The sequence below is a fragment of the Penicillium riverlandense genome, assembly GCF_028828495.1.
Source record: "Penicillium riverlandense strain IBT 135883 chromosome Unknown utg000008l_segment0_segment0, whole genome shotgun sequence".
Classification (NCBI taxonomy): Eukaryota; Fungi; Ascomycota; class Eurotiomycetes; order Eurotiales; family Aspergillaceae; genus Penicillium; species Penicillium riverlandense.
The window spans coordinates 1,312,644-1,330,491 of record NW_026643199.1 but is presented as its reverse complement, the minus strand read 5'-3'; the positions used below and the strand labels follow the sequence as shown (position 1 = coordinate 1,330,491).

The window sequence follows — 17,848 nt, the reverse complement described above, 5'->3', positions numbered from 1 at the left end:
CACTGCTGCCAGACTCTGCCGCCCAGGGAAGGGCGAGCACGGAAATCGACCGATAAAGGAAAACCGAAGGGAAGAGCTTACCCAAAATGAGGAGTGTAAAGACGGGAGTGCAGGATACATCAATTCGCACCAAGTCAATGCAAAGCGAGGAACTTGAAGGAAAGCAGAGTCAGAGGGTTGGAGAGAGAGAGAGCGAGAGCGAGAGGATGATGTATTCGCCTTGGGAGCAGAGCCAGACCCACTTTCTGCCACAGCCCACTTTCGGCGCGTGACTGGGCCCTGCCAGCATGAAGGCGCTAGGTTTACCGTACCGTGACAATACGAGCGAGTGAGCCAGCCGCCGTTTGGTCCGTTGCATTTGCAGCGGGTGCAAATCCCTCATACAGGTTCTATACTTAGGATGGTCCAGGCCTGGGTCTGTCAACGACGGCCACCGATCAGACGATCCGAGTCTGTGTTTCACCCCCTTTTACAATCCTATCGCCATTCGGGTGCAGATAACACAACACCACCCACCGCACAGAGTCTGATAGTGATTATTTCACGGCCTCAGGATTGGCCCAGGACGCCGAGGCGGTGAATGGATTCTCCGCATTACATCATCCGGCAGATCAGGTGAGCCACTCGGTTTTCACAGTCACCGTGTACTTGCACTCCTCTAGGGACCAGACAGACTATAGCAATAGTAATATCGTGGGAGAATCAGATTGCCATTGTTTCAATGAGTCTGCTAATGGTAGAATCCAACCAGTTATTTGTGGGTTTGTAGCTTGTATGCTTCCCAGCGAGAATAAGTACGGTACCCTACTGCCCGCAGTGTCCAAACTTGGAAGAATGGCTTCACGGTGCGGGGAAATACGCGTGTGGAGTCTGGCCAGCTCGACCGAGCAGACTTAACGAGGGCTAGCTACTATTGGATTCAGAACCGGTTACAATCCTAGGTGGAAAGACGAGCAAGACATTTGACTCATCTACAGTCCTGAGCCCCCCTTATCATATCGGACAGGGTGATGGATACCTTGAAGTAAACAGCTAAACAGCCACCAGACGCGGCCTGAACAAACCTACAGACTCACTCGAGAAATCTCAAAACAGATGCTTGGCTGATTCATCCCAGTGCTGCGAGGGGAGGCATACAAGTACAGGCTAACAAAGAACGAAAGACAAAAGCAACAAAGCAGAGCGATATCCGTAACTAATCATGGCGCATTCCAATGCGAGTCGCGCGCGGCAAGCCCAGTCCCGGGAAGAGGTATCGAGTTATCCATCCCATCTTTTGTTCCACACACACACACACATACAGCCCACGGCTATATCCCAAGGTCATCGGTCCCATCAGACAATCATCTGTGCAACACCCTGGCCGCCGAGAGTCTTGCTACCCACAAACTCTTGGCTCTTCATGCCCGCCAGCGCGTAGAAGGCCGCGGCCACGATGAGGGTCACGGCGGCGGCGAGCAAGCTGGAGGCGCCGGAGACCAGACTGGCCCACTGGATAGCGCTGAGAATGGTGTACATGCCGGCGCGCATCCAGTTGGTCGTAAAGCGGCGGATGAAGGCGTCGAATGTGGAGGAGGTCGGGCAGATGCGGAGGAGGAAGGGCACCTCAATGAAGAGGATGATGAATGAAGAGGCGCTACCACATTGATTAGCAAATCTAGGGTTCTGGAAAGCTGGGGCAGCCACTTACAAACATAGCGCTCCGAAGATGATGCGGAGCGGTGCCGCGAAAAAGTTAGAAATCCCCACGGCGAAGCAGAGGATCATGGACAGCACGCCGGTCCTGGAGAGAAGGTTGTTAGATCCCTTGATTTCTTCTCACGCGCAAGGGCGCGGGGGAGCGGATCGGGGTTCCATGTAAGACCAAGGAGCTGGCCTCGCTGTCGGCAATAGCCATTCAATAGCCAACGACCATGATACCGTTTCACAAGCTCGAGCACCAGGTACAGAGTGGGAACATGACCGGTGAGGTAGAGTACTAACCATTGCCCGTAGATGCCTGGAAAGAGGGAAGAGTTAGCAACAACACGGAAGACAGGGAGGGCAACTCATACTGAAATTTCGCGAACGGAACTCTTCAGCCAGCGTCATGGTGGAATAGTGGTGGGTGAAAGAAGAGAAAAGGTGCGAAGTGTCAAGTTAGTGGTCAGCCTCAGTCCACGCGGCAGATCCAATCCCGGGCGGTCAGCCTTGAAACAAAACAAAGCGGCCTTGCCCTTTTGCTTGCACTTTACACGAAACCAAAGAATCAGAAACAAAGAAAAACAGTTTAAATGGCTCTTTTCAGTTGATTGACAGTTTATTCACAGGATTTCCCGAATTCAAAGAATATGGTACAAGATTCGCAATCCTTCAACGCCGAACGATATATCTCTCAACACGCCCATTGCTGCCTAACCTAGGAAGGGAAAAAGAAAAAAAGGGGAATGCAGCGGCCTATTTCTCCTTCTTCCACGGCTGTTCGATCTTCCCTTCATCTGAAATGTGGTTATACGGCCGGTCGTACCGCTTTGAAACGTCCTCGTTGTGTTGTTTCACATCCTCCGGCAGATCATCCCGCAGGTGGCCTTCCTGGTCAGCCATGGGCGACTGGTTACCGTCTCGAAGGGTTGGCTTCGCCTTATTAGATGGGATTGGATGGTTGGAGTCTGGAGAGCTGCCTTGTCCTTGGGGGGTATTGTCGGAGGAGCTTTTAGCGTAGGTTCTCCGGACTGTAGCATTCCGGATGGAGCGACCGGAGGGCATAACGGAAGCTCGGGCGTACAGTCGAGGCGGAAGTCGAAGGATGGATGCCATTTTGTAGATGTAGTATAGATGTAGATGTCGGTGTAGGTGTTGCTGTTGCTGCTGTCATTTAGCTATGGAACAGACGGGGGTCGATGTGACCGAGTTAGTAGAAGACTAACAACTGAGTGATTGCGAGAGAGGTTATTGAACGCGTTGATTCAAGACCTTTTGAAACTACTCAAGAATATAAGTTTGTGCATCATCTCGACATGAATCCGGTTTTGATAAATGCTCTGATGAGGTTATCACGGGTGATGACGTACCCCGATGTCATATCAACCAGAATTGGAAACCTACGCAGCCAATAATGCTTTACTCTCAAAAAGTCGACAGGAGAAAACATAAATATAGCATATAGCTAGTTACAAGTGGCCAATGGGCTTTTAGGCCCCTGTCGTAGAAGCAGCTTGATACTACCCTTATTCGCCCCTGGATATAGGACTTAACTCTCTTGTATCCCTCTCCCAGCGTATTTTGATTCACTTGGTTCGACAACTTCTATTTTGCTCATTTCCCACCAATATCTACCACAAGTCCTGAAATATCCATCAATGCATTCTGCTGTCACATTCCATTTTGCTGTGCCAGTCCACAACCGATACACCATCACGCATCAGCCAATGCATTCCTCGAGTATGAGCGAATCGTCGCCCTATACACGTAGAACAGAACCGGCACTGGGGCCAGCGCCAGCGAGATAAATCCCAGCAAACTGATAGCCCATGGCACACCCAGATTATGATACTTCAGGCGCTCAAGCAGCATTCCAAGGGTACGTCTCGAGCCATCGAACAGTAATCTCGTGGCAATATGGTCTCGAGGTTGGGTATTTGGCGACTTGAACTGTCTCCATTTGCCTCAGCAGGAATTCTGGCGTAGAAGATAGTCTCCATATCTTCTGCACCAGAGACAAGAGGACTTTCTCGTTTCAAGCCCATGCTCAATCGAGACGACGGGGTAGCAGCAGAGCGTGAATTCGTCGACTGGAGAGTGGACAAGTGTTGAACCACTTTGTTCATTGCCAGATCGATTCCATCACGTCGCGAGGCCTATCCAGAGACATCCTCGACAGGTTTCTTGACATGGATGACCCGTTTCTCCCGATTGGGAAAGTCGCATGGAACACCAGCTTTTTCACAGTTCAAACACTGGGGAATCCGTCTGTCAAAGAGGATGTTGCGGGTTCGATATTGCTCGCAGGCTGCACTAGCGAAGGTTTCTTGCAGATCCTGAGAAGCAAAGACGCTGCTGTCTGGATTGTGGCTGTTAGACTGTCGGCGTCGGCGTACCATTGTTGTGTGGGCAATTCAATGCCCTCAGCTCATTCTTGGCGTCAAATGCTCTTTTTTCCCGATTTGAATAACAACCAAAGTTCCTTGGAGGTATTGAAAGGGAAGGAAGGGGCGATATCTCGAGGGTAGCGCATAACGTTACCCAAGGCCGGTTTAAGAATGTAGTTCAGCCCTAAGTTAGTTAGTCAACGTTTATCACAGCAGGCTTACTTGGTAGTTACTGCTCTACGATGTCCAGGAAATAGTGCCGATAATGATATTCATCGCATTTCATCACGCCAGATGCTCATAGAGAACACACATGTAAACCCGATGGCCCGCCAGAACGCAACCCAAAGGCTCACCATTTGAGTCCAGAAACGCCGTAATCAATCCCAGTAAATGATCAATAGACCTGACAAGAAATATCGAATATAACCAATGAAGAACAGGAAATTGAACAACGGAAAAAAGATCGTCATGCTCGCAATGGCGGTTCGGAAAAAGATAGATGCAGAACATGGGGCGGCATCGGAGAATGGGAGCAACGACAGTAACACAGGGAATCCGAAAAAGAAATTTGGAACAACACAGTGAGAAAAAGGAGCAGTCATGTGCACGTGAATCGATGCCTGTTTCCAGGCTGGTCCCAACGCCGAGGATACATGGCCAGCATAGCACTAGCGATGTGCTCTAATCGGTCAGAGAAACACAATAGCAAGGCGTCCCGTATTGTGCCTGAGCTGTGTATGTCTGGCTGGTGCCCTGAGGGTTGATATAGGTGGTCGTCGGGGTGGGCTCAATCTCATGAACATTGAAATATTCCCCAGACAGAGGAGTAATCTGCCCGTTGGACATCACTTCCATCTGCTGGCAATAGGGTTGAACAGCATCTGGAGAATCTCGTCGTTCATCGATCTTGATCCTCCGCGGGTAGCTCTCAAGATGTCCAAAGTCCCGCTTGGACTCCTGGTACGAGGTGGCTGTGGCAGCAGGCATCTCACTGTCGTAGGAGGCGGTTCCAGTGCCTTGGGTATTCAAGGTGGTTTGGTTGACATAGATGAAAAACTCCATCATCGTCTTGTTCCACCAACAGAACCATGGCTTCTGCCCAACTTCCGAAAATTGGGTGTACTTCTTGCTAAAGTCCGGGTACCCACCGCCGAAGTCCCGCTTCATTGGCGTGCTTGAGAACTCGTCCTCGGGAACAATGACCAGTTTGTTGAACAGGGTCGAGAAGAACAGGGCCGGACCCATGTTTATCTCACGGGTATCGATCATCATTCTTAGAGGCTGAGTTGGTTGGGGTAGATAGGGCGGCTGAGCCCCATAGGTAAAGGTGCTGCTTGGGGGTTGGTTGCCGAAAATAACGGAATGGTGGCCGTCAGGTCCACCAAAGTAGATCTCGGTATCAGTGTCATCTCGCATACAACCCCAGGCATCCTTCAGTTGTTGGTCCTCAACACACAGTTTCGAGTGGTTCTGAGGGTTTGAAGGAATGACGTAGCTGCCGGAGGTAGGAAGTGGTAAAAGGTTGGTCGGTGTGGCCGTTAAACTGGTGGCATCTATCTGCGGAGGAGTTGTGACAGTGACCACTCGTGGACCGCTGGTTTGTGCTGCCGCACTTGCCTGGGCATCGGCGGCTCTCTTCGTTCCTATAACGCCTCCAATAGCCCCTCCGATGCATCCTCCGATTACCATCACTGTTCCAATTAGGACCAAAGTCCAAACCGGTAGCCCACAGCACGCAGTCTGTTTCCCCTTCCGTTTGAGCTTTTCCTCAAAGGCCATTATGCCGGTGAGTGGCGCTCTTTGTGCGCCATCGCCATCGCCATTCGGGGTTTGCTCAGAAACAATACCACCCCTTGACGAAGCATTCGAAATCGGGGCCTCTCGTGACACCGTATCCAATTGATGTTCCTCTGGTTGAAGCGTTGAGTCTGACAAGTTTTCTGTCCCTGGAGGCTTGGGGATAGCGCCCGTTGGGTAGCGGGAATAAGGCGGCAGTGGCTCCGTGTGGCCATCAGCCCCGATGATATCGCCTACATCATCGTCTCGACGAGTGGCAGGCGGCTGGTAATGCTGATTGTGACCGGGGAAGCCAACGGGAATCAACGAATCATCCATCCCTTCCTCGACAACATTCTGTGGGTACATCGCGTACGGGTGTTGCGGCCCAATGGGCTCTCCTAGCGGACGGTCATTCTGGCGGATCGTCGAGGTGCTTGTCATACTTGCAGTCCGGCTAACGCCAACCTGAGGGTACATCGCGTAGGGATGACTGGGCCCGGTGGCTCCGGTGTATGGACTTAGTGCGCGCGGTATGGAGAAACGGGAGGAGATGCTGTGGTTGCGTTGGACCCCGGTAGGGGTGGTGTCGCCAGAGTTTGAGTTGGAATGGTTTGGCATGCCCATGGCACCCTTTTGGGGCAGGCTGGACCGGTGAGGTTCGTCGAAAGAGACGCGGGCTTCATCGCCAAACGGGTTCTCGTTCTCGGTTGTGGCGACGCTGACCGACTTCTGGGGGTGGTTACTGGAGCGGAGGGTTGTTGAGGAGGCGATTGAGCCGGATGGACTAGGAGCGCGTTCGATTCGATCAGGATCCAGCGGTTCGAGAGAGTATTCGTCGGAGAAGACATTAGGATTGGAGCGGGAGGAGCGACCGAAGGATTGACGGGACATGGATTCGCCAGTCTGTCCTTGAGACGGTCGAGGCGTTTGAGAGGATTGAGACGCAGAGCGAGAAAGATCGGAAGAGATGTGCCCGGCCATGGCTCTTGCTGTACGGCAGCCCTGTCGGGCCACCTCTTTGTTTGGTCAATCCGTCGACAGGGTTGCCGATGGAGAAGTCGAAGGGGAAGAGGGAGCGAGCGAAGAGCTAGGTGCGGTATACTCTTCGACGAGGATAGCAGAGTGAGATGAATGGAAAGAACGGGAAGCGAAGAGTTGTGGGAGAGTTGGATTCGATGGGAGGGGGTGAGATGATGGAGAAGAAGATCAGAAGGGAGTTCGGGGACTCTGAGGGCGTAACCGTGTATTACCACAGAACAGGAAAGATACCGCCCAAACAGGGCCAATGTCGTGAAATGTTTGGTCACGGGACAATACACGCTTGTTGCCTGGCCCTGGTCTCGGCTTCTACTGATCACTAAATCTCCAAGGATGGCTTTCTCTCTCAGTGGTCCTAGTGCGATCGATTCGAGGCCGTATGGCGCTATTCGATACTAGGGCCCTAGACAGTAGGCCTTTGGCACTGGGCATCGCCACCTCTACTTTACTCCGAAATCTCACATTATTATTATCTCTGTGCTGGATCTAGAATTCCAGACGAACTTCGTCACTCGACCTAGACCAGTGTTGTATACTAAAGAGGCTAGAACCACGCGTCGTGGGTGGGGTCCAGATTGCAATCCTTTACTTCTGTTCCTTCACGGTTATAGACACCCGCGACCCTGCAGAGGGCTTGAGTCCCTGGTTTGGCCCGCTAAGGTCTTGGGGGTTTTCCGCTATGATCTTGTCCCACACGGAGGGCCAGGAAGAATAATGTGGGCTGGGCATGGGAAACCTGGAATCCGCCCGCACTAAAACCGAGACTGGCCAAATCCCGAATTGCTCAGGTATGCGGCGAGTTTCACGCCATGACGCAGGGCTGAAGGGATGCGCCCTAGCGGATATCTCGGAGTATCTAGGCACGGACAAATCGTTAGCCGTGCGAGTAAAACGGCGATCGGAAGGCACAAGGTTTTTGCTTCTGCTGCGCTGAGGCCCCATCGGTCCGGCCGCTGGGTTCTTTTTGGTCTGATGCCCTGCGCAAGCAAGTCCTCCCCGGCCGAGACCAGTTCATTCTCTGCGCATGCCCAGCGAGTCCAGGCTCGGCTAGGAAAAAGCTGCATCGCACCCATGGAAAATACCTGGAAAAAACGGGGCCGTTACCAAACACAGTTAGCATGCTCGGGCCTCTCCCGTTGAGATCGATCTGCTTCCTCCGGTAGGAGCGGATAGACCACGCCGCTTCAGCCAAGGTTTGCGCTCGTGGAAAAGCATAATACCCGACAACACGACGTTGGGCACAATGTTGAGTCCACCCAGGCACATCCCCTGACGAAACCGTTTAAGATCCATGGATTATTGTTGGGTGCTGCGATCAGATAGTGGTCTGGACTGATCGATAGCATCGTACGTGTTTCAGAATGGCAAGGTCAGCCCTATGCTGGATCTTATTGTTTGTCTACCTATCTGTTACTTGTGTTTTGAGGAATAGGCTTCGCGGTCATAGTGGTGAAGGTCAATCCAATATTGTCCAGCAATAGGGAAATATATATATTTGACATATGGCGTGTGTAGAACTTCGAGACAGCCTCTTTGACCAAATCGATGCCCAATACTCTCACTTGATTAGACGAGGATTTTTCTCCTTTTAGTTCCCAATCCACTCTTGATGAGTACTGAAAAGACCCCAGTCTCTTCCCCAAAACCCTATCCAGACATATGCATGCATCTACATATGGACCTGCATAGAGCAGCTGCAGCTCCCTGCGTGTCAGTACCATACAATCTGAGCAGTTTAGACATGAAGTCTAGAAGCGAAGTTTCACCGCCGCATCATCAATGGATCAAGAGAGTCAGGCAATATTTAGATACCCCAGCAATCAGAGGCATCCCTCTCGAACAAGCGCCACTTCACCTAGTGGTAGGATTCGTGTCGTGTCTCAGAACAGCCAGATGTGTTCACGTTGGTCTACATCGTTAGGATCGAACAAGCACCCGCACCGCCATGGCAATCTCCGTGGTAGGCTGTATCCTCGCACTCATCTTCCCCAATTATGTGGATCTGTTCACGTAGGACACCATGGACGTGCGCCGCAACACCGAGGCCAACGTCGCTCTCCAGGTGGGCAAGGACGGGCCCTGGAGGAAGGAAACCAGAGTAGGTCGGAGTCCTCAACAGTCGAGGCAGTCGATGGAACTCCCAGAGAAGAAACAGCTTCATGTTGCCCATAAGGGAAAAGCGAGTTTGACAAGAAGCATTGTGTAACAAGTGAAATGGTGATATGTTTTGTTTCTGGCCATTCTACCCTTCATAGAGACGGCGCGTAATAATCTCGCATTCAAGTTTCTCGCCGGAGAGCCAGAATCTCGGCTAGTTCTACCCGTCCTTTCTCTCCCCAGCCATGTACGCCGCTCTGGACGTCTGGGCGAACACGGACATACCAAGCCCAAGCGCGTTTGTCCAATTCGGTCTTGGTTAAGGTTGCAGCCCATGACTGGCAGACGATGTCAATAGCACGCAAGAGATGACCGACACACTCCTCTTTGTTATCAGTCACTATGGAGGTCTTCTTCTTTGAGTGAGCTGATGGCTCTTTGATCTCTTCCCTGTATTCTGAGAATGAGCGAAGGAGATAAGACCTCGCCGATTCTGGGGTAAAAATAGGGAGAGTTGTATTGCTCCTCGGTTCTTTGCCCGGTCTATCGCGATGAGAGTTCCGAAGGGCCTCTAAATCAACGCCCCAAAGGGGCGGCAATCCATCTGTGGGCTCTTTCCCTATAAAGTCCTCGGCAGACACAGTGCTTGGCTGACCTTCGCGAGGATTGTAGTCCCATCTTTTCAAGACCGGAATCTCCCTTCCAAGGACGTTGATAACGGGGTGCCCTTCCCCCCAACCTTCCTCTTCAGCCGACCGGCCGCTCTCAATGCCCAAGCTGACGGCTTTGGTACGGCTATTGGCGCTAACTACAGCTTGCGCCAGGCTTAATCTGCTGGAAATGGGCTGTTCCGGCATGGTGTATTTCAAAACAGAGACAGCAAAGGCAAGCACAAGCGGCGCTCTATTCGTAACCAGAATCTTACTGCGTAACTCGTCCTCACTGGCCGAAGAGCCAGGCAAACTCAAGACAGACTCAGTTTCGAATGGAGTTGCGGGTTTATCGAGTGCGGATGCTTTGTTTCTCTTTTGAGGCGATTCTCTTGCAGTATCAGTGGGAGCTCCTCGCTTCTTGGACACTCGTTTGGCCGCATTTAGCACTTGTTTGGCGACCTTGTTATCTTGAAAGATCTCCTGGAGGGTCGGAAGGTCTGCTTTGGCAATTTGATCGGGACTGGGAGGTGTCAGAGAGAGCACGATGAGACAAACGGCCCGCGTACCTGGTCAGGTTAGCTTTCTGTAACTGCCCGGCCTTGCCCAGTGCGACGGCCAGCGGGACCTTGGCAACTTGGGAGAGAAACCGGAGCAGCTCCTGGACTTGTGCAGTAGCCATGTCTAACTTGGGTACGTAGGGGCAAAGAGATAGACAGTGAGTTCATCGGTCTGGACAAGACCGCTCTCACCGCCCTCGCGCATTTCCCCGATCAGGAAGGGCTGTCCATGTCAACTCTCTCTGGTAGCGACATCTCTCTTCTGCATTTCTCCCCAAATTCATTTGACCTCACCACCACACTGGCTGTGTAGCCTAATTGCTGCAGCCGCTGCAGCTCAACAGCATCATGCCGGACGAGTCAAAAGGCAAGGTGTTCCCCGATCTTTCGGCGAAGCTCTCCACGCTCCCCAAGAAGTCGCTCTTTGAACGCCAGAGAGCCGAAGCCGAAGCCAAACGGGCCCGCGAACGAGCCGAGACTGCCGCAGTCTACGAGGACTTTGTCAAATCATTCGAGGATGACGCTCCGGCCGAGCCCCGACCCTCCGCCGATGGCAGGTTGAATACGCTTGGGATTCGAGGCGGAGGAGGTCCCGCGAGGCGACATTTCACTAGCTCCGGCCCTCGGATGAGTGGCCCAGGGACATTAGGACCGCCTCCTCCGTCGTTGAATCGAAAGCGCACCCACGAAGGGTTTGCGCCATCGCATCGCAATCGGGATACCAGTAGCTTGGGATTCGAGGCTGCGAATACGGGATCGTCTGGCGCGCCAGCAGCGTTCCGCAGCGCGTCTGATGATGAGGATGATCGGGCTGCAGATACAAAAGAGGCGGAGAGGGCTGCTGCGAAGCCTACGCTGTACCTCGCGTCTCTGCCTCCTGGGACATCACCTTCTGTGATCAAGTCGTTGATCCCCTCTGTTCTCGCCGTGGACAATGTCAAGATCCTGCGACCTCCCGGCCAGTCCGCCACCGAAAGAAAGTCGTCTGCTGCCATTGTCACCCTGGCTAGCGATTCCGCAGCTTCGGACATCGACAGCAGCGTGAGCGCCCTTCAGCATAAGTATCTGGGCTGGGGTTACTATCTGACTTTGTCTCGCCATCTCTCATCCGCTGCCATCGGTTCGACCCTGCCGACTGCTGTTGGTTTGCCTTCGACCACATCTCTTCCATTTGGCGCAAAGACCATTCAGCCCAACCTCGGTGGGAGTCTGAGTCGAGCACCACCTCCTGGGCCTCACCGAGGAGGGTTTGCGCCTCCAAGTTCATACGGACCTAGCTTAGGCAGGGGTGGATTGTCATCCCAGGTGGAAGTCAAGACGCCGTCTGATCTCAAGCAATTAAGGCTGATCCACAAGACCTTGGAGAGTCTCCTCAAATACGGGCCTGAATTTGAGGCTTTGCTTATGAGCCGACAAGAGGTACAAAGAGCAGAAAAGTGGGCTTGGCTTTGGGATCCAAGGAGTCTTGGGGGTGTTTACTACCGATGGAAGCTATGGGAAGTTATCACCAGTCCTCGGTCCCGGGGCAGTCGGCGAGCTCGGGGCCAGAAACCGTCGGCAATCTTCGAAGGAGGTGCAAACTGGGTCCCCCCGGGCAGCAATCTCAAATTTGAGTACACCACACGCCTGGACGAATTTGTGTCGGATGAAGACTACAACTCGTCTGATGAGGAACATTCAGATGCGGAGGACGAGCGCCGTAACGTTGGTGGAGGACCTCCTCCACCGGACGGCGGCAGCGGCCAACACGACGGTCTTGGCTATATGAATCCGCTACAGAAGGCGAAGCTCACACACCTTCTGGCTCGGTTACCGACAACTCACGCCAAGCTACGACGGGGTGACGTTGCCCGGGTCACGGCGTTTGCCATTGAGCACGCCGGGGCGGGTGCTGATGAGGTGGTAGACATGATCGTCATGAATATTCTCAAGCCGCTGGCCTACACCGGGGCGAATCCGGACCGAGAACTGGAGAAAAACGCCGCGAGACCCGAGTATCAAGAAAATACTACGCAGGACAACTTGCCTCCTAATGAGCGTTTGGATCTGTCTCCTGCCAAACTGGTCGGCCTGTATCTCATCTCTGACATTCTCTCATCTTCGGCCACCAGCGGCGTGCGCCACGCATGGCGATACCGGCAGCTGTTCGAGACCGCCCTGCGCTCACACTCGGTCTTTGAGCATCTTGGCCGGTTAGAAAAGGACCTCAACTGGGGACGACTTAAGGCAGAGAAATGGAAGCGCAGTGTCGGCTCCCTTCTCCATCTGTGGGAAGGATGGTGCGTGTTCCCGCAATCGACCCAGGAGCATTTCGTCGAGGTCTTCGAACAGCCACCGTTCGCCGAAGAAGAAATACAGAATGAGAAGACCAAAGCCGACGCCGAACGAGCAGCTGCAGCCTTCGCCAAGGGCAAAAGCCGATGGAAGACCGTTGATGAGGACGACGCCGCTGGCAAGTTCGATCCCAATCGGCCTGCGGGAGCGAACGCCAGCCGAAGCATGGATCCCGGTCAGGGCCATGAGCCGGAGGATGACATTATGAGTGACATTGATGGGATTCCCATGGAAGACAGTGACTTGGAAGCCCAGGACGGCGAGCCCATGGAGGAAGAGGCAGAGCCCGAGGATGTAAAGGCACCCGAGCCCGCGCCGGAGCAGCCCAACAACAACACTGGGCAGTCCGAGACCGAATCACGACGAGCTCGCAAGCCACGGCCCAAGGCAGAGGACATGTTCGCGTCAGACTCGGAGTAAGGGAGAGTGTTGGGCTGAACTATATGTAGTAGTTGTATATGGAATGAATAAATGAATGACCGAATGAACTGATGAGGAAGAATAAATAATCCACCGCCCCACAACCCTTTCTCTTCCTCGTCAACAAATACCTTCGGTTCCTTATCCTCTCTCCCTCTCTGCATATACGGTCGCGTCACTTGTGTCGTTTGCATCTCTCAATAAATCTCCTTCACAATGGGTAAGCTCCCTGATCTACGTGGTTTGGCTGTGCTGCGATGGCTGGTCTCCGATGGAGGGGCACATCAGACGGGCCCGGCAGCCATTGCGCCCATACGACTGCTCCCACGGAACTCTCTGGAGCGCATCAAGAACACCGGCTGACTCTTCCTCTCTAGACTTCAACGCCGTCGCTCGTACGTTCTCCCTCTCCCTGACTCCCAGCAAGGCGCCCCTCCGGATCCACACAGTGCCAGACCCCGCAGGCCGGCCTGATTGATCGAGGACTCCATCTCCTAGCGAGAGACGCGAAAGACACGAGATGGCCCAAGAACCGATATATCTGACTCGCTATCCTGCCCACAGAACAGTTCGTTGATTTCTACTACCAAAGCTTCGACAACAACCGCAGTGGTCTTACCCCTCTCTACGTAAGCTTGATCGCCAGGAGCCCCGAACAGCAGGAAGGAAGGAGATGGAGATTATAAACCAGATGCTGACGGCAGTATTTGACTGGCACAGCGCGACCAGTCGATGCTCACCTTCGAGACCAGCCAGGTCCAGGGCGCCACCGCCATCACTGAGAAGTTGACTGTGCGTCTTCCCCTATCCCTCTGCCACACAATGGACGATATGCTAACGAATAAATACACAGAGCCTGCCCTTCCAGCAGGTGCGCCACCAGATCGCCACCCTCGACGCCCAGCCCTCCAGCGATGGCAGCATTGTCGTCCTGGTGACCGGTGCTCTCCTGGTACGTCATCCCATCCGCTCCGCGTCTTTTCCCACAAGTTAGATCCTAATGATCCACTCTTCTCCGGCTCTAGATCGACGAGGAACAGAAGCCCATGAACTACACGCAGTGCTTCAAGCTCTCTCCCGACGGATCGGGCAGCTATTTCGTGATGAACGACGTCTTCCGCCTGATCTACGCCGCCTCGTAAAGAACACTTCTTTTTCCCGGTGCGCAGAATGAAGAAAGCTGAAACTACTATGACGAGATGATGGAAGGAAACAGGACATAACTATTACTGGGCGGGGTCTAGGGGAGGATTGAGAACTTGCTTCTTGCTGAGAAGGGTGGAGAGGATTGTTGTTTTTCTTTCTGAGTGAGTTTGTCTGCGACAAATGAAGTCAATCTACTTAGACGGCGCCTCAATTGCGTCTCCACAGATGTCTTCGTGGCCATTTAGGAGTGAGTGTAGAAGTCGTACGTCGTATTCTCGCTATCTATTTCCTAGCAATCGAAGAGGAAGGGGGTATATATACCATCAAACATCATCATATCAGCCATAACCAACCACATATTCAACATCACTGACTCTGCAGCAACGGCGTCTCCTCCGACGGCCTGTCCGCCGCCACCGCGTGTTGCGGTGTAGGTTCCTGCTCCGCAGCTTCACCACTGGGCGCCCCATGCTCATCGGCCTCATGCACCGCTTTGCGCTTACTATTCGGCCCAAAGTACTCAAAGTAGATAGCCATGAACAACAGCGAGCCCTGCAGACAAGCAGTAACCACCAACGGACCCCAGGTACTCCAGCCGCCGGGACCCTGGCGCGCAGCCAAGCTAGCCGCCCAGACCAAGCTGCCGGGAGTCTGGATGCACATCATGGGGATGCTGAAGCTGCCGACGCAGCGGAGGCGGAAGGTCGTGTAGAGTTGGGGCAGGTATTGGATCGAGGCGAGGATGGCGGCTAGGATGCCGAGGAAGTCTGCCCAGTGCTTGAGCGCGGAGGGTTCGCGCAGCGCGAAGGCCGCGGAGATGATCACCACGACTAGCGCGTGGAGGATGCAGATTGCGGTTATGACGAGTGCAGTGCGGTAGGTTGGACCGGCCGGGGTGAGTGGGGATGTGGGCGATGTGGCTCGCGGGAAGTAGATGACGAAGAGGAGGAGGCTGGAGGGGTCGGTTAGAAGGGTACACCCGAGAGAAGAGGGAAGGGGATAGATAGCATACATGGAGAAGAAGCAGAGCCACTGCATGCCCATCTGGAAGATACCCAGCAGGGCCGCGAAACAGGCTGTCGCGTTGACCTCCTGGCAGCAGCCGACATCGCGGGCGGTTGCGGGGGTGACAAGGATGTTGGCAAAGGTCGAGGTGCCCGAGGTGACTCCCAGGAGGACGAAGTAGGGCGAGATACCGAAGGAGCTGCGCAGGGTGACGATGCGGATGTGTTGGGGGAGGTAGGAGATGAGGATGCCGAAGACGATCAAGCTTGAGTTGGGGGTTAGCTACGGGTTGGAGCTGGGGAGATGGGGTATGTACATGGAGAGAATCGGCTGGAAGATGCCGGGCGAGGCGACCTTGCGGCAGTTGGGAGTTAAAGGGTCCATTGTATAGGTTTCAGTGTGAAGCATCAGCTCCGGGAGTTCATTCTGTGATGGTGGTGGTGGTGGTGGTGGCACAGAGTGAGAAGAGGTTAGGTAGGGGAGGGAAAGAGTCCCCGCATTATGGCTCGGGCGCTAAGGGCAGCCATCTTCTGTACTCGGGCTACAACACGGTCGGGTTTGGGATAGCACCATCGTAGCCAGTTCGGTAGTAGACCAAGACGAACATGCAATATTGATGGTAAATAATCAAGCTGATATGTTGCGCCCAGCCCAGCCCATCGGATATGACGCCAGTCTATGAATCATGCATTGGAAACAGGCAAATTCCCCAACTACGTCACCCGGCGATCATTCTTGCCTCCTTTATAACAACACTGGAGACACTTCCTCTTCCTTTCCCTCTTCCCTCAATTAATTTTTTACTATCGCAAAATGAAGATCCCTTTCCTAACGGGTCTGCTGTTACTGCTCACCACCACCGAAGTGGTGGCAGCTTCAAGCTGGTGGAGCAAAGCTGGTATGTCCTGTCGCGCTGTGGATGTGCACCGACTCTAACCTTGTCCAGTGTACAACAAATGGCATGAAACTGAACTGGAGCGATGGCTCTCGGATCACGGTACAGTCCACATCACTCTTGATTTCCAAAGACACTCACTCATCCGGGCCAGACATCCCCTACCCCAAGCCGGCTGACCGCCGCGACCTGGAGAACCTGGTCAAGTCCAACTGGGACTCCAGGGTGCAGCAGCCGCTGGGCCAGGCTGCGGACGCGACGTCCGACCAGCTGCACAATGCAAAGGAGTGGATCTTTGACACGTAAGACTGGTTGTTCCTTTTCTCACGCCCGAAAAACTGACTGGTCGCAAAAGCTGGTCCGACTCGCAGCTCAAGGCATTCCTGGATCGCCATGGCATTCCCGCTCCGCAGCCGCGCAAGCGAGACAATCTGATCAAGGCTGCGCGCGAGAACTACGAGGCGGTCGCGAAGAAAGCCGGCGAGACGGCTTCGTATCCCGGCAACTGGATCTATGAGCAGTGGTCCGAGTCCGATCTGAAGGAATGGCTCGATGAGCGCGGCTGGCCGGCGCCCCAGCCGTCCACGCGCGACAAGCTTATTGCCAGCGTGCGCCGCAATGCCCGTCTGACAAGCCTGCAGGCGCGCGCGATCGCTGCCTCGGCCGTGTCCTCCGCCGAAGCGGCTCAGTCGTCTCTGAGCGATGCACTGTTCAACGCCTGGTCCGACTCCGAGCTGAAGAAGTTCCTGGATGAGCATGGGATCAAGGTGCCCCAGGGCTCGAAGCGCAATGAACTGATTGCCCAGGCGCGGAAACATCGCTCGTTGTTGCTCGAGAAGGCATCCAAGGCCTCGACCGAGGCCGAGGAGATGCTGGGTGCGGCTACCACCAGAGCTGGAAATGAATATGCCCGTGCCACCGATGATGCGAAACTCAAGATTGAGGATCAGTTCAACGCCGCCATCCAGACGTGGTCCGATTCTCGCCTTAAATCGTTCCTCGATGCACGAGGCGTCCCCGTTCCCCAGTACGGCAAACGTGATGAGCTCATCGCAAAGGTCCGCCACAACGCACACGTGGCTGCCGGCGGTTGGAATGAGTATAACTTTGATACTTGGGACAAGGAGCACTTGCTGTAAGTAGAAGATGCCTCGACCTCCTCCAGGAGACCGGGCTGACTTGAGAACTAGGAAATACCTGTCTGCCATGAACCACAAAGCCGCCAAAAAGACAGATGCTTCTCGCGAGGAGCTGATCAAGAACGCGAAGGACTCCTACCACAAGGCATCCAAGGCGGGCGGCGAGCAGTGGGCATCGGCCACTTCCAATATGGCCGTGGCAACGGGCTCTGCCAAGGACGCCTCCTTCGATTCATGGTCCCACTCCGACCTCAAGGCCTACCTGGACTCGTACGGCATCCCCGTGTACCAAGGCTCGAGCATCAACGAACTCCGCGCGGCTGCCCGGCGCCACGCGCAGTACTTCAAGTACGGCACCACCACTCCAACGGGCACCATCTACGCCAAGCTCATGGAGACCGTGAACTGGGCACTGGATCAGCTGAAGCTCGGTGCATCCAGCGGCCGGGCTCAGGGCCAGGAAGCTGCGGAGAATCTCCGGGAGAAGGTGTCGGGTGCAACGCAAAGGGTGCGTGGGGAGCTGTAGGGTGGAACAAGATGTTGTTTTGTCCTTGAAAACCGAAAAACGGGCGAGAGTGTGGGTTCATTACGGTGAACATAAATGAAACTGGACTGGGATCTCTGCAAGAGGGTTGTTTCTGTTTCTCTCGGGGGTTTGATCTATTCTTGAATGTCAATGAAGTTCATGGGCCCTTATTTCTTTTTTGAGAGTAAT

At 54.0% G+C, this 17,848-nt stretch overlaps 9 protein-coding genes across 9 annotated transcripts; 3 read left to right on the top strand and 6 right to left on the bottom strand.

Annotated features, from left to right (window-relative positions):
* Window positions 1-1,335: 1,335 nt before the first annotated feature.
* On the bottom strand, window positions 1,336-2,091 carry N7474_009534 (Tvp18 family protein; the record flags this gene model as incomplete). Its single annotated transcript, XM_057200944.1, has 4 exons — window positions 1,336-1,636; window positions 1,691-1,783; window positions 1,921-1,999; window positions 2,055-2,091. The coding sequence occupies 4 exons, from the start codon at window positions 2,089-2,091 to the stop codon at window positions 1,336-1,338; spliced, it is 510 nt and encodes a 169-aa protein (XP_057048931.1).
* A 345-nt stretch (window positions 2,092-2,436) lies between these two features.
* N7474_009533 (uncharacterized protein) lies at window positions 2,437-2,796 on the bottom strand (the record flags this gene model as incomplete). Its single annotated transcript, XM_057200943.1, has 1 exon — window positions 2,437-2,796. One exon carries the CDS (start codon window positions 2,794-2,796, stop codon window positions 2,437-2,439), a length of 360 nt encoding a protein of 119 aa, XP_057048930.1.
* A 1,955-nt stretch (window positions 2,797-4,751) lies between these two features.
* N7474_009532 (uncharacterized protein) lies at window positions 4,752-6,830 on the bottom strand (the record flags this gene model as incomplete). The annotated part of the gene is made up of 1 exon (XM_057200942.1): window positions 4,752-6,830. One exon carries the CDS (start codon window positions 6,828-6,830, stop codon window positions 4,752-4,754), a length of 2,079 nt encoding a protein of 692 aa, XP_057048929.1.
* Window positions 6,831-7,639: 809 nt separating this feature from the next.
* N7474_009531 (uncharacterized protein) lies at window positions 7,640-9,048 on the bottom strand (the record flags this gene model as incomplete). Its single annotated transcript, XM_057200941.1, has 2 exons — window positions 7,640-7,722; window positions 8,823-9,048. The coding sequence occupies 2 exons, from the start codon at window positions 9,046-9,048 to the stop codon at window positions 7,640-7,642; spliced, it is 309 nt and encodes a 102-aa protein (XP_057048928.1).
* Window positions 9,049-9,166: 118 nt separating this feature from the next.
* Window positions 9,167-10,316, bottom strand: N7474_009530 (uncharacterized protein; the record flags this gene model as incomplete). Its single annotated transcript, XM_057200940.1, has 2 exons — window positions 9,167-10,157; window positions 10,204-10,316. The coding sequence occupies 2 exons, from the start codon at window positions 10,314-10,316 to the stop codon at window positions 9,167-9,169; spliced, it is 1,104 nt and encodes a 367-aa protein (XP_057048927.1).
* Window positions 10,317-10,542: 226 nt separating this feature from the next.
* On the top strand, window positions 10,543-12,948 carry N7474_009529 (SWAP/Surp domain-containing protein; the record flags this gene model as incomplete). Its single annotated transcript, XM_057200939.1, has 1 exon — window positions 10,543-12,948. The coding sequence occupies one exon, from the start codon at window positions 10,543-10,545 to the stop codon at window positions 12,946-12,948; it is 2,406 nt and encodes an 801-aa protein (XP_057048926.1).
* Window positions 12,949-13,164: 216 nt separating this feature from the next.
* N7474_009528 (nuclear transport factor 2 family protein) lies at window positions 13,165-14,090 on the top strand (the record flags this gene model as incomplete). The annotated part of the gene is made up of 6 exons (XM_057200938.1): window positions 13,165-13,168; window positions 13,326-13,343; window positions 13,513-13,577; window positions 13,669-13,740; window positions 13,802-13,900; window positions 13,974-14,090. The coding sequence occupies 6 exons, from the start codon at window positions 13,165-13,167 to the stop codon at window positions 14,088-14,090; spliced, it is 375 nt and encodes a 124-aa protein (XP_057048925.1).
* Window positions 14,091-14,460: 370 nt separating this feature from the next.
* Window positions 14,461-15,483, bottom strand: N7474_009527 (PQ-loop repeat-containing protein; the record flags this gene model as incomplete). Its single annotated transcript, XM_057200937.1, has 2 exons — window positions 14,461-15,364; window positions 15,416-15,483. The coding sequence occupies 2 exons, from the start codon at window positions 15,481-15,483 to the stop codon at window positions 14,461-14,463; spliced, it is 972 nt and encodes a 323-aa protein (XP_057048924.1).
* A 378-nt stretch (window positions 15,484-15,861) lies between these two features.
* On the top strand, window positions 15,862-17,659 carry ish1 (double-strand break repair enhancer MSC1; the record flags this gene model as incomplete). Its single annotated transcript, XM_057200936.1, has 5 exons — window positions 15,862-15,997; window positions 16,046-16,096; window positions 16,149-16,296; window positions 16,350-17,129; window positions 17,185-17,659. Coding segments are annotated over 5 exons (1,590 nt in total), but the record flags the coding sequence as incomplete, so codon positions are not given.
* Between the last annotated feature and the right edge of the window lie 189 nt (window positions 17,660-17,848).